General features: G+C 46.9%; 1 protein-coding gene across 1 annotated transcript; it reads left to right on the top strand.

Moving 5' to 3' along the window:
- The first annotated feature begins 7864 nt into the window (after window positions 1-7864).
- Ccdc166 (coiled-coil domain containing 166) lies at window positions 7865-11050 on the top strand. The gene is made up of 2 exons (XM_028859317.2): window positions 7865-9153; window positions 9242-11050. Exons 1-2 carry the CDS (start codon window positions 8722-8724, stop codon window positions 10187-10189), a joined length of 1380 nt encoding a protein of 459 aa, XP_028715150.1. The 5' UTR covers window positions 7865-8721; the 3' UTR covers window positions 10190-11050.
- The last annotated feature ends 2819 nt before the right edge of the window (window positions 11051-13869 follow it).

Raw genomic sequence — 13869 nt, 5'->3', positions numbered from 1 at the left:
TGCTTAGATTTCCCACCTGGCTCTATCCTGCCTTGCCATAGACCAAAGCAGCTTTATTTATACAACCAATGAGAACAACACATATCCACAGCATACGGAAGGACATTCCACATCATTTCCCTCTTCTGTCTAATCAAAAAGGAAGGTTTTGACTTTAACATAGTAAAATAATATATAACAAAACAGTTATCAACTAAGAATCAGTTACAATATTTAGTCTATTTTGTATTTGGCAAACTTAAAGAAAATACTCTATCATTTATCCTGTTTTGGTGAGTCTAAAGTTTTATATCTAATTTATCTTTTATCATAACTAAGAAAAATAAAAACTATCTAGTCTTTAACACCATCAAATTCCCTAGAAAGATATAATATTACCTGAGTAAACAGGAAGTAAATTGCAAGCAACTTCCAAAACTCTAGAAATGACAGAGACATCTGGCTGCCTGGACAGTCACCCAAAGCTCTTCTGTAATGTTGGGGTATCCATCTTTAGCCTACAGGCCTAGAATATCTGGCAGAGTTTTTACTGAAGCAGGAAGTTTGAAGGACTGTCCTGCCTATTTTGGCAAAGTTTGTCAGTTGCTTTCCTCTGTGTCCTGCAGAATGTCTGGCAGTTTCTTCTGTGAAGCGGGAAATTGAAAACCATCCCATCTTTTCTGGCAAAGTTTAGCACTCACTTTCCTGTGGATCCTATATGTCCAGTTTATACAGCATACTGTCAAGCAGTCCAGGCAAGAGTAATTTCCGGCCCAAATGGCTAGCCTTGCCACATTGAAAGCAAACTCCATATGGAATTTCTTCAATGCCCATCATCTTCTTTGAAGTAATTGGTGCTGCCAGGAGCAGATGTGTCTCATTGCTGAGAAAAGTCTAAGTTCTTAAAACAGTTTAAATGCCATATTCTGTATGTCTCTGAAGTGTTTGAAGATGACTTGTCTATCTAAACTGTATCTCTGTTTGACCTAGAAAACATACCAATATAACTACAAGTTTGATTGTAATAGGTGACTAACTACTAACTTGCATTTCTTTATTATCCTAAACAGTTGGTAATAATAACTTTCAAGGACTAGCAATTTGCATTACATTGTTAAATGAGTTGTATAGGCATAATACTTTGAATAAAAGTAGAAATGTATGTACAGTATGTTCTAACAAAATAATCTCAAATTTGTATCAATATACAAACACCTATATGAATGTAAAATATTTAAGACAAGTAAGTTGCTTTTTAAAAGTAGATTTAATAATCAATCCTTTTATTTTATATCTATATCCCCCTTTTTTTCTTTTCAGGGTAGATTAAATAATCTACCCTTTTATCTTATCCTCTCTATATCCCCCTTTTTTCTTTTCAAAACAAGAATCCTGAATCTAATCTCCTTTGTTCAGCTTTTTTCCTGACCATTACCAATAACAACTTGTAACCAACCACCCTAAACAATGACAATTATCCATAACCCACTGAAAGACCAAAAACTGTCCACTCCACCCTTTGGGAATGTGGGCATTGTGGTTTTTGTTTTTGTTTTTTTTTTCTGGAGCTGAGGACTGAACCCAGGGCCTTGCACTTGCCTAGCACTGAGCTAAATCCCTGTGGGCACTGTGCTCTTAAAATTACTTCCTGCTATCTGGGGGCAACAGCATTTTTAGGAGATCCTGAAAAAAATATTGGGATAATTATCAATTCCTGGGAGAGCTAGCTGTATCATTTGCTATCTAGCCTCTGTGTAATGGGAAAATGCAGGGCTTATCTCAGGTCCTGGCTAGAGCAGTCTGTGAGGCTGGATCATCTCAGCTAGCCACCTTGAGATTGAGCAGTTTGTAGTCCAAAGCCAATCTTCAGGTGGCATTTGTCAGCTTAGTGGTGTCCTCATCGTCCTGATGGAATCATCATTGTGGGGCCCCATCCTCCTTTTGGAGACTTCAAAAGACATGGTCATGGTTCACTGCAGAAAACTTAAACATTTTAAATCTCTTATGCAGCAGATATCAAAGAGGTTAAAGGATCAATATTTGTTATGTTCATCTAGAGTACAAAAACTTAATTCCTAGTTACCTGATAGAAACTCAAACCTGAAATCATGTACAGGAAGCTAGATGAAGCCTTTTTCTAGAATTAGTTAGTACTCTATATGATCGTTAATATCATGATAAAAAGTTTAAATATATATATATATATTAATCTTATAAATTTTGAGATACTATTTATACCTTAAGAAAAGCTTTAAAGAATCAAAATAAAACCAAAGGATTATGAGGTTAGTGGCAATAGAATAGTCCCTTAATTTTTGTTTTTCTTCTGTCCCATATCACATAAAAGTTGGTTAAAACTTGTATCAGTTGCCCTGACCTGCATAGGAACAGGTCATGAGAATAGAGCGCCCCACCCCCGCGCTAAAATCCCTTCCGGGACATAAGCAACATATTTGTCTTTCTTCCTAAGATTCAGTAACAAACCAAAGCACAATTCTACCAGAGTTCACTCTGGGGAACCACTGGGTTTATTGGGCTTCCTGACAGAGCATGGATGAGGGCTTGTTTAGTGGAGTGTGGGTCCGACCCTCACCGAAAGGCTGCATTGGAAAGTCTTACCCAACAGGGCAGCTTTCCCACAGCACCTAGATGGAGACCTCTCCCCTAATCCTTCCCTCCTTATAGCCTCTAGCCTCACCCTGAGGCCAGATGAGGCAGAACTGCACACAGCAGGTGGTATGGAGTGGCTGCAGATTCAGGTGAGGGTCCCATGACTGTCTTTGAACCTCTAGAAGGGGGTGTAGACAGTCAGGAAGTCCTGCAGAGTGATCTTTTGCATGGCTGAACTCCTGAAGATGGCTGTTTGAGCTAGAGGACAGTCATATATAACAGACCGACCCATCATAGACGGGGCATAGACTGATTACTTCCCCAGTTTGGTTTTTTTTTTTTCCCCAATATTCTGTAACAGATTAGGTTCCGCTTTCATATTAAAAAGGTAGTATTTTAAGACCAACATCTAGTTGCTTTCCAAGACTCTCATAAAGAGTCAAGTTGCTTTCAATATTAATACTAAAAGAGATTCTTCCTTGTCTTGAAATTTGGTATTTATTTGTGTGTACTAAATATGAGACAGCTTGCATCACGTGGGTTCCAGCAACCGAATTCTGGTCATCAGACTCATGGCAAGTCCTGCTGAGCCATCTCACCAGCCCCCAAACTTAGTATCATTTCTTTTTTTATTTTCTACTTACACATTTTTTTTTTTTGGAGACAGGGACTCATGTAGCCCAGGCTAGCCTTGAACCCCTTGCTCCCTCTGCCACCACCTTTCAAGGGCTAAGATTACAGGATCAATGACACCAAGCTGTGTTTATATGTTTTTATGAGGAGGTAATGCCTCCATTACCCAGCCACACCTACCCAGCCAGGCCTAACTAATAACAGCAAGTTCTCAAAACATTACCAAAAAAAAAATGCTTTGTAGTACAGCAAATTCCACAGAATTGTAACATTCTCTCTTGGAGAGAGGGGCTGCTCCCAAAGCTCAGTGTCTTCATTAGGGTTTCTATTGCTGTGAAGAGACACCATGACCATGGCAACTCGTATAAAGAAAAACATTTACTTGAGGGGGTGACTTACAGTTCAGGGGTTAGTCCATTATCATCACAGCAGCAAGTATGATGGCCTGCAGGCCGAAATGGTGGTGGCTACATCTTGATCAGAAGGCAACAGGAAGTGGACTATCTCACTAGGAGTAGCTTGAGCATATATGAGACCTCAAAGCCCCCCTCCACAATGGCACAATTCGTCCAACAAGGCCACACCTACTCCAACAAAGCCACACCTCTTAATAGTGCCACTCCAGCTGTGGGATGTTCTGTATGTCCTGTGGGAGCCCATTCTCGGGTTCCTCGTGGCTTTACCCAGCAGGTCCGCATAGAGGATGATTAGGACCACGGGCCTGAGTGCAGGTGTCTGAGATGGTCTGCACTTGGCTGTGCTGTGGGATGGTCTGTATGTCAAATTGCTCTGATTGGTCAATAAATAAAACACTGACTGGCCAGTGGCTAGGCAGGAAGTATAGGTGGGACTAACAGAGAGGAGAAAAGAAAGAACAGGAAGGGGGGCTGGAGAGATGGCTCAGAGGTTAAGAGCACTAACTGCTCTTCCAGAGGTCCTGAGTTCAATTCCCAGCAACCACATGGTGGCTCACAACCATCTGTAACAAGATCTGATGCCCTCTTCTGGCCTGCAGTCATACATGCTGTATACATAATAAATAAATAAATCTTTAAAAAAAAGAAAGAAAGAAAGAAAGAAAGAAAGAAAGAAAGAAAGAAAGAAAGAAAGAACAGGAAGGCAGAAGGAGTCACTGCCAGCCGCCGCCAGGACAAGCAGCATGTGAAGATGCTGGTAAGCCACGAGCCACGTGGCAAAGTATAGATTTATGGGAATGGATTAATTTAAGCAATAAGAACAGTTAGCAAGAAGCCTGCCACGGCCATACAGTTTGTAAGCAATATAAGTCTCTGTGTTTACTTGGTTGGGTCTGAGCGACTGTGGGACTGGTGGGTGACAAAGATTTGTCCTGACTGTGGGCAAGGCAGGACAACTCTAGCTACACACTCCCAATGATCATATGAGGGCCAATTACATTCAAACTACCACACTCAGGAAGTAAACAAAATTTACAGGTTCCAGAAACCTGAAACTTACAAGAGTCACAGTGCCCCTGGCAAGGTTACTCAAGTCCCATTGCTCATTCACAGGGAGGCTCCCCCTCCCCAGGTTATACCAGCCCCCTTTGTGCCTTCACTCAGAGCCAGAAGACTCCTGTTAAGCTGTCTGCAAGTCCTGTAGGGGCTTCCAGGGATGCAGATTTCCTGGGTCTTCACCCATGCTGGGGTGGACTTTTTGGTGATGCAGTTGTCTTTGTGTGGTTCATGTTCTGGTAAGTAGCCCCAAGAGACTCACTGGTTCATGAGGCTAGACTTGGGTGGGATGGTTTCTGTGGTCCTTGGTTCATGTCTCCCCAGGAAAAGTCACACAATTGGAGGGTTACTAAAATCTTTGTTTAAATGTGGTTTCATTAAACTCAAGGATCCTCAAATCCATCCATACCTAGCAAATGCAGACAGACCTGAGCAGAAATTCTACTAAGAAACTTCGGACTTTTAAACATTGTTGAGACTGTTATAGACTTTGGGGACTTTTGGAATTAGACTAAATGCATTTTGCACCACGGTATTGTTACAAGTTTATGGGGGCCAAGGAAATGGAATGTGGTACTTTGAATGCAATTGACCCCTGTAAACTCATAGGGAGTGGTACTATTAGGAGGTATGGCTTTGTTGGAGGAGGTATGACCTTTTTAGGGGAAGTATGTCACTGTGGAGGTGGGCTTTGAGGGCTTATATATGCTCAAGTCATGCTCAGTGTTCAGTTCATTTCCTGTTGCCTGTGGATCAAAAATGTAGAATTCTCAGCTCCTTCTCCAGCACCACATCTGCCTGCATGCTGCCATGTCCCGCCATGATGATAATGGATTAAACCTCTGAAAAGGTAAGGCACTCAATTAAATGTTTTCCTTTATAAAAGTTGCCATGGCCATGGTGTCTCCTCACAGCAACAGCAACCCTAATGAAGACAGAAGTTGGTACTGGGTGTGCACACAACAGGTGTAGACACAAACTGTCCATCAGAGCTGTCTTGCAGGCCGAGGTTTCTAACAGGAGGAGAAACAGATACACAGCCCCGGGGTGGTGATTTACCAGGCTCTAGAGGACTACTCACATTTAAAAAGTTTATCATTCAGGGGGAAAATTGAGTGAAGAACTTCTGGGGGAAAAATGGCTCTGTGTGGGCTGCAGTTATCTGGGAGAGACAGGAATGCCTGTAAATTAAACTGTTCAAAATGACAGAAAGTCCTGTTTCCAGTCTGACTAGATTCATATGCCCTAAAATAGTTAGGAATAAATACAAAACAAGGAAAGAAAAAAAAGCTGAAATGCTAAGGACAAAAAAATCTCAGAAGTTGGGCAGTGGTGGTGGTGCACGCCTTTAATCCTAGCACTCGGGAAGCAGAGCCAGGTGGATCTCTGTGAGTTTGAGGCCAGCCTGGTCTACAAAGTGAGTTCCAGGAAAGGCGCAAAGTTACACGGAAAAACCCTGTCTTGAAAAACCAATAATAAATAAAATAATAAATAATAATAATAATAATAATAATAATAATAATAATAATGCAATTTCGGGGCTGGAGAGATGGCTCAGTGGTTAAGAGCACTGGCTGCTCTTCCAGAGGTCCTGAGTTCAATCCCAGCAACCACATGGTGGCTCACAACCATCCATAATGAGATCTGGTGCTCTCTTCTGGAATGCAGGCACATATGTAGACAGAACACTGTATAAATAATAAATAAATCTTTAAAAAACATCTCAGAAATACCCCAAGTGGCAGAAGGAATGTTAGCCTATTTGTCTGTCTAGAACCCGATCATCTTTGTCTTTTGCTCCCTTTTGAAGGATGCGTGTGAACTCCATGTAGCTGGAATCCCTTCTTCCCACCAGGGGCTGCTCTGTTCAGCCCACCCACTTCCTCCACTCTACACAATCACCCATGGATGTCAGCAGCTCCCTAAGGGAGTCTTTCTGGACTAGTCATTTCTTCATCAAAGCAAGCATCCCTGATGACCTCGTCGGCATCTGTGTCCACCAACTTCTCACCAACCATAGTGAGGGACACGGTGAGATTGACGGAGCCTGGTGCCTCATTCCTCACGGTGTCCAGATAGCCATCAGCTAGATTTTCGCCCCAGTGAAGCAAGGAGACCATGCAACTCTTCCTTGTCCAGGAAGCCAGGCCGGTTCTAGTGGATCACGTTAAAGGTTTCTTTTACCTCCTCCGTGATTGGTCAAACCTTGAAAGCACATTGGGCATCGTGTTGCTGAGGACATCTCTTGATCTTGGCTGTTGACCTTTTGCTTGATGAAGTGATGGTTAAGAACCTGCACAGCCAACGGAATCAGAACACCTTTGGCAAGCAGTGCTTGCTCTACATGCTACTCTCACCATGCTGCTAAACCAGCATGCCTCCGCTGAACTGACACCTCCAGCATCCACTCGCAAACCGACAGACAGCTCATGTTTTCTAGTCGAGAGTGAATCCTGTAAGGATGCTGTCTATGGAGAGTTAATAGCAAAAAGGGAGGCATCAAATCCCTGGTGTACCCCTCATGCCCTCTAGATGTCTTCTATTCTATTAGGAAAGAAAGCTAAGAAGATGCTGAGCTGTGTCATGGACGAGCCTCAGGGAAAAGCGTGCTGGCCAAAAAAATGTACAAACAAGGTCTATTTTTTGTGGGTAGAGTTTTTCATCAGGGCCTCTGTTCAGCTCTGTCCCACCAGCTGGCTCTCAAATTACCACACTGAGACTTATTATTAATTATAAATGTTCAGCCAATATCTTAGGCTTGTTACTAACTAGCTCTTACATCCTAAATTAACCCATATTTCTTATCTACATTCTACCACATGGCAGTGCCTTTTTTCAGCTGGGCATGTTCATCTGCTTCCTCTGTGTCTGCCTTGAGACCTCATCCTCCTTCTTCCCCCGAGCTCCCTTTTTGTCCACAAGTCCTACCTAACCTCTACCTGTCTAGCTATTGGCCATTAGCTCTTTATTAATCCATCAGAAGGCTCCTTGGTAAAGACACATTTTCGAAGAGTACAAAAAGTTTATTCCAGCCAGGCAGTGGTGGTGCATGCCTTTAATCCCAGCACTCGGGAGGCAGAGCCAGGCCGATCTCTGTGAGTTCGAGGCCAGCCTGGGCTACAGAGCGAGTTTCAGGATAGGCTCCAAAGCTACACAGAGAAACCCTGTCTCGAAAACAAACAAACAAACAAACAAAGATTATTCCATATAAGTTTTAATGTGAGGGGCATTAAGCGCTCACTAATTAATCACAGACAAGGAGGCACTAGGTCCCACTCTTCCCTAGCTAGATGCTGGCCCCTTCTTACATGGGGCCCTTTTTAGTTTATCATAGGTTGAAAAATTACAATCTACTAAGCGACTATGCCCGTGAAAAGGAAGGGGATGAGATCCTGAGTCTCAGAAAACTGAGAAATTTGCGATGGGAATTACGATAGACAAGAAGGAAAAAAATGTACTTCCTTGAAATAGACCTCACAAGGACAGGCAGGTAATGGCTCGCTCGAAGCTGGATGGAGGGAGCATGGGAAAGAATCCCCTTATGCTGTGGGACCTGAAGAGTCCCTGGTGGAGTGACAGCGAGAGCCCTAAGACCCTGGCGAGTGGGGGATGGGGACATGGAAGTTAGTTCAAAGTCTTGAAGCTGACCGTTTACCTGACTGTGACTATACCCTTGGAGAATCATGCAAGGATATAAGAAATGGCAGGGAATGAAAGACTGAATCAAGCCGTTGCCAGAGCAACAGAATGGGGTGGGTGGAGGACAGCGACTTAATTCTGTCTCCATAGAGGTTGCGCTGGTTGAACATCAACATTCCTGCACGCGCCAGGATGCGACTGCAGAGGTCTGGAGCCAGCCCTCGGACACAGGTTAGCCCCTAAGCTTTCTGATCTCTAATCCTGCCTGCTCTGAACTTCATAAACCGAAGACTCGTCCCTGAACCTAGGGTGCAGTTCTCCAGAATTTTCGGGGTAAGGAAGAGGGGGTAGCTGAGCTGAGGGAGCGGGTTGGCCCGGGCCTCAAGCCATGGCGCCCAAGAAGAAGCGCGGGCAAAGCGCTCGCAAGCAGGCGAGCGACAATGCAGAGGCCCCGCTCTCCGAGCGCGCGCAGTACCTGCAGCGCGAGTACTCGCTGCTCTCAGAGAATCTAGTGGCCTGTGAGAAGCGGGTGGACCAGGTGCTGCAGGACAATACGTTCTTGAACGAAGAGGCGAAGCGCTTGCGCGAAGAAAACCGGCTTTACGCCAGTTATGTGAGCGCGCACGCGCAGCGCTGCGCCAACACCATCGTGCGCCTCGAGGACCAGAACCGCATGGACCTGGCGCAGATTCGGTGGCAACGAGCCGAGCTGGCGTCGCTTTACCTCGGGCGCGAGGACGGGGTGCGTGCACAGCTGCTGGAAATGAAGATGCGCGCGGAAAACATGGCACAGCAGGTGCAGGAGCTGCAGCCCTACAAGGCCAGTGAGCGCGCCCCCCGCGGACCGGGCGGGGTCGAGAGGGATGGGCGCGCTCCCACCGGTGAGCTGATCCGCGCCCCCGCTGCAGGAATTGCAGCTGGAGCAACTGGCGCGAATCCGGACCCTGGAGCGTGAGCTGCTGCACATGCGCGTGGAGCACACGCAGCTCCTCCACCGGGTGAAGCGGCGCTTCCAGGAGGACAAGTCTGCTTTTGAGCGCGAGGCGCGCCTGCAAGTGCAGTCCCTGACGCGCCGCTCAGAGCGGGAGGCGGCGCGTGCCCTCATTGCTCACACACAGGGCATCAGGGCCGACAATGGGCGTCTCCGACTTGAACTCCTGAGGCTTATCATCCGGGCCCAGGTACTGCAGGACTTGAAACTACAGCTGAAAGAGCAGCAGGAGCAGCTGCGCCGGGAGCACGCAGACGTGCGGAACCTGCAGTGTGTGCACGGCTGGCTGCACCGGGGTCCCGGGGGGCCACCACTCTGGCAGCCGCCCCAAATCCACCACCCCCACTTGCGCATCGGGTCACTTGCCACCGTGTTGGAATCATCCTACACAACTTTAGGCGCTATAGCCCAATCACGTGTGGCCTCCCGGGCCCCGTCGTTGGCCCAGTCACACCGAACCTCCCAGACTCCTTCTGTAAAGTCTTTTGAGTCTTCTCAGCCCCGGTCTCGGAAGGCTGGGTCTGTGGTTGCTCTCCTGAGTCCATCACGTCCTGGATCCCGGCCCTCCTCTCTGACTCCCTCGCACCCGGGCTCGCGGATCTCGTCCCTGACCCGGTCACGGAAGAGCTCCGGGGTTCCATCCCTGGCTGTATCGTCAGCTACTTCTGTCTTGCAGCGCAAGAGCTCTCGGATCTCTCCACAGCCTTCCTTGCGTGAGTTCTCTCAAGAGACTGACATCTCTGCGAAGTCTAGCTTCAAGCTCCTCCCCGTTCTGTCGCAGGATCGAGTCCCTCTCAGCCCACAACCGGAGGAGACAGCAAACACTGATGAGGATGCTACAGAAGGTGTCTTGGGGCAAGCCTAAACCCACGGCAGCGGGGAGGCCACTAGGACTATGGGGTGGGAGAAACATACCCTGGAAAGCTTTCTTGGTACATAAAGATGTTAATAGACATGTAAAATAAACCCCATGATGGCACCTGCCTGGTTCGCTGCCCCTGTATTTCAGGTGTGCAGAGGTCTGCCATGCATGATACAAGGGAGCTTGATGTCTCCTTGTCTGCTGGAATTCGATGTCCTTCCACCAACTGCCAACCTGGGTAGGGAGCCAGGGAGGCAGGCTGGGGCTGTGCTCCAGGGAAGTTGAGTAGTGTTCATTTCAAGGGAATTTCTGCAGAAGAGAGCAGGTTATGTCCCAGTCACCACAGGAAAACCTACTGGGACTTTCCCAATCATTTAAAAATACATAGTTTCCAATTTAGGGAAGACTGCAAGACTTATCCAGAAATTCCTAATGCCACACATGTAGACAAACAGGGATACAGGTTATGTTTGGGTCTTTGAATCATCTGGGATTTTGCTGGAGACAGTTGTGCCCCTTAATTTTAAACACAACCCTGTGTGTTTACTGGCTAGAACTTTGGCCTGTTTTTTCTGGTGCTGGGGTTGAACCAGGGCCACATGGATGATAAACAAACCTGAGCTACATCCCTAGCCCTGCCCACTATTTCTTCAAGACACAATCAAAATTAGGAAATTCACCCTGGAGAAAATACTATCAACAAAATTATACTGGCCAATCAGATTTCGTCACTTGTCCCAGTGGCGTCCATAGCTACCTATGCCCCTTTCCTGGGTCACATCTTGCAATCCATTGTCCTGTCCTTTTATATTTGTTTTGCTTTTTGTTGTTGTTTGTTTTGTTTTGAGACAGGGGCTCTCTATGTCGATCAGGCTGGCCTTGAACTCAGAGATCCTCCTGCCTCTGCCTCTCGAGTGCTAGGATTAAAGGTGTGCTCTACCACCACCCAGCAACAAAACTGTATTTAAAAACAATTTTTTTTAGGGCTTGGAGAGATGGCTCAGCACTGGTTGGTCTTCGGGAGGTCCTGAGTTCAACAGGCTGTGTGTGTGTGTGTGTGTGTGTGTGTGTGTGTGTGTGTGTGTGTGTGTACCATGTGCATGCCTGGTGCCTGCAGAGGCCAAAGGGGTGGCTGATCCCCAGGAAATGGAGTTACAGATGGTTGTGAGCCATGGTGTGGGTTTTGGGAACCAAACCTGGGTCCTCAGCAAGAGCAGCAACTGATCCATCTTTCCAGCTCCCTCATGTAGTCTTGTAGACAACAGTCAAGTTCCAGAATTGCTGAAGGAAGAGAGGAGCATGTAGGCCGTGTGGGAGTACGTCCTACTGCCCAAGAACAGCCTCATGACCATCTCTCTCCTCTGTCAGATCCAACATCTGAAATCTCCCTTGTATGTGCAATGTATGTCTAGAAGGAAATTTGCATGCATACGGGTGTGCTTGTGAAGGCCAGAGTTCAACACCATTGGGTCTTCCTTGATCACTCTCTGTGATTAATGAGACAGGGTCTCCTGCTGAACCTTGGCTAGTCCAGCTAGCCAGCTTGCCCCAGCAGCCCTGTCTCCACCTCCCGAACTCTAGATGATGGGTGGGCCACATGCTCATCCAGCACTTTTATGTGGGTGCTAGGGCCCCGAACTTGGGTCCTCACGCTTGCCCAGCAAGTTCTTTATCCAGTGAGCCATCTCCCACCCCTCAGATGCCGCAACCTCAGTGTGAAACACTTGCCAAATATTACTACTGCCATCTAGGCTGATTTTGTGAGGCCAGCCACCCTCACAAAATCAAGCCTATCAACATTCCCTGTAAAGGGAGTGGGTCATCAGACCACGTCCAAGATCCAGACTGCTCCCAGCCTCCAACTGTGTCTAACACGGCCCCAGCTGCAAGCGGGCCCCAGAAGTGCTAGTATAGGGGAGAGGTCTTAAGTAAGTGAAGGTGGGACTAGGTGTGAAGCTTTTCTATTGCACAGCTGCTGTAAAATAAGTCAAAGACTGGTCCGCCGCCAGGCTGGACTCGAATGGCATCCTTCCTTTGATCTCTCGGGGGTGGCTGATGTCTGGTGAGTACCACGGCCTCTGGGGTGATCTGAATGAGAAATGAGAAATGTTCCCCACAGGCGCGGCTGCTTGACTGCTTGGTCCCCAGTTGGTGGCGCTGTTTGGGGAGGGTAGGGAGGTACCGCCCTGCTAGAGGAAATGCACACCGGGTGCAGGCTTTTCAATTAAAGGCCTCATCCTACTTCCAACTCTGTCTTTGCTTAGTGCTTGTGGTTGAGGACGTGAGTTCTCAGCTTCCTGCTGCTACTGCCATGCCTCCTTGCCTCGTGGACTCTTCTTCCTCCGGCACTGTAAGTCAAAATAAACTCTTTCTTAAGTTGCTTTCGGTCACTTTTTTTTTTTTTTATCACAGCAACAAAAAAAAAAAGTAACTCATACAGCTTTCCAGGAAAAGTCATGAAACACTCAGCTACCTTTTCACATTTTAAGTGCCTTTAAAAAAAAAAAAAGTATTATTGGGCAGTGGTGGCGCACACCTTTAATCCCAGTACTCGGGAGGCAGAGGCAGGCAGATTTCTGAGTTTGAGGCCAGCCTGGTCTATAGAGCGAGATCCAGGACAGTTAGGGCTACACAGAGAAACCCTGTTTCAAAAAGAAAAAGAAAAGAAAAAAGGATGGTTTCCCCTCTTCCTTTGTATGGGGCTTTGCAGTTTTCCACATGGCCTGTGGCGTGAGAGCGTGGGAGCTATGATGGGCACTGGGGACTGTTAGTCCACGGCAATTTCTAGATGCAGCTTCAAGATGCTGCAGATGGCCGTGGTGGGGCAGGTTTGTGACCCCAGCACTAAGAAGGCTGAGGAGGCAAAAGGATCAAGTTCAGGACCAATCTGGGCTACATAGTAAGACACTGTCTCCAACAAGCAAGGCAAAATGGCACTGCAGGTGTAGATAGGGGACAGCAGGTGGGGGAGACAGGGGGGTGGTGCAGCTGGCCATCGGTGTCCTCCCATCCCCCTCTAGTGAGGCTATCTCGAGCCCTGACATAGAATGTGCAAGTCACCAATGCTCAACAAAACTGAGACAAACCTGGGCTGGAGAGATGGCTCAGAGGTTAAGAGCACCAACTGCTCTTCCAGAGGTCCTGAGTTCAATTCGCAGCACCCACATGGTGGCTCACAATCATCTGTAATGAGATCTGGTGCCCTCTTCTATGTACATAATAAATAAATAAATCTTTAAAAAAAAAACTGAGACAAACCCACCAAACACTTCTTAGGTCCAGTCAAAGAACCCACTTACTTGCTGGTGCTGGGTAGTCAGTGAGCATGTTGGAAGACACTGGAGGTCACCGGAGGCTTGCCTTCCCTTGGATTTGGATTGGGAAGTATCTCTGTAGCTCCCATCTAGCAGGGAAAACTGATACAGGTTGCCAAATCCCCTAACAAGTATGCTGAGGCAAGGGCAGGGCAGGGCAGCGTGAGGTGTCAACTCTACTTAGGTGTAGAGGTGGCCCCAGACTCCCGTCATCCTCAAGTTGCCACTGTGAGTGGCTCTCAGGTTCCCAAAGTGTTCTGAAGATGTGGTTGGCACCACAAAAGAGATGCCTTTCCAAGTTTTAAATCCAATGTGCTTCCAACATTAGGTCACTGAAGAACCAACTCTTTTGGTCATTTGAGGGCCTAC

The sequence above is a fragment of the Peromyscus leucopus genome, chromosome 20 (assembly GCF_004664715.2).
Source record: "Peromyscus leucopus breed LL Stock chromosome 20, UCI_PerLeu_2.1, whole genome shotgun sequence".
NCBI classification, from domain to species: domain Eukaryota; kingdom Metazoa; phylum Chordata; class Mammalia; order Rodentia; family Cricetidae; genus Peromyscus; species Peromyscus leucopus.
Note: the sequence above shows the minus strand (reverse complement) of the source record. Positions and strands in the feature narration are given on the sequence as shown.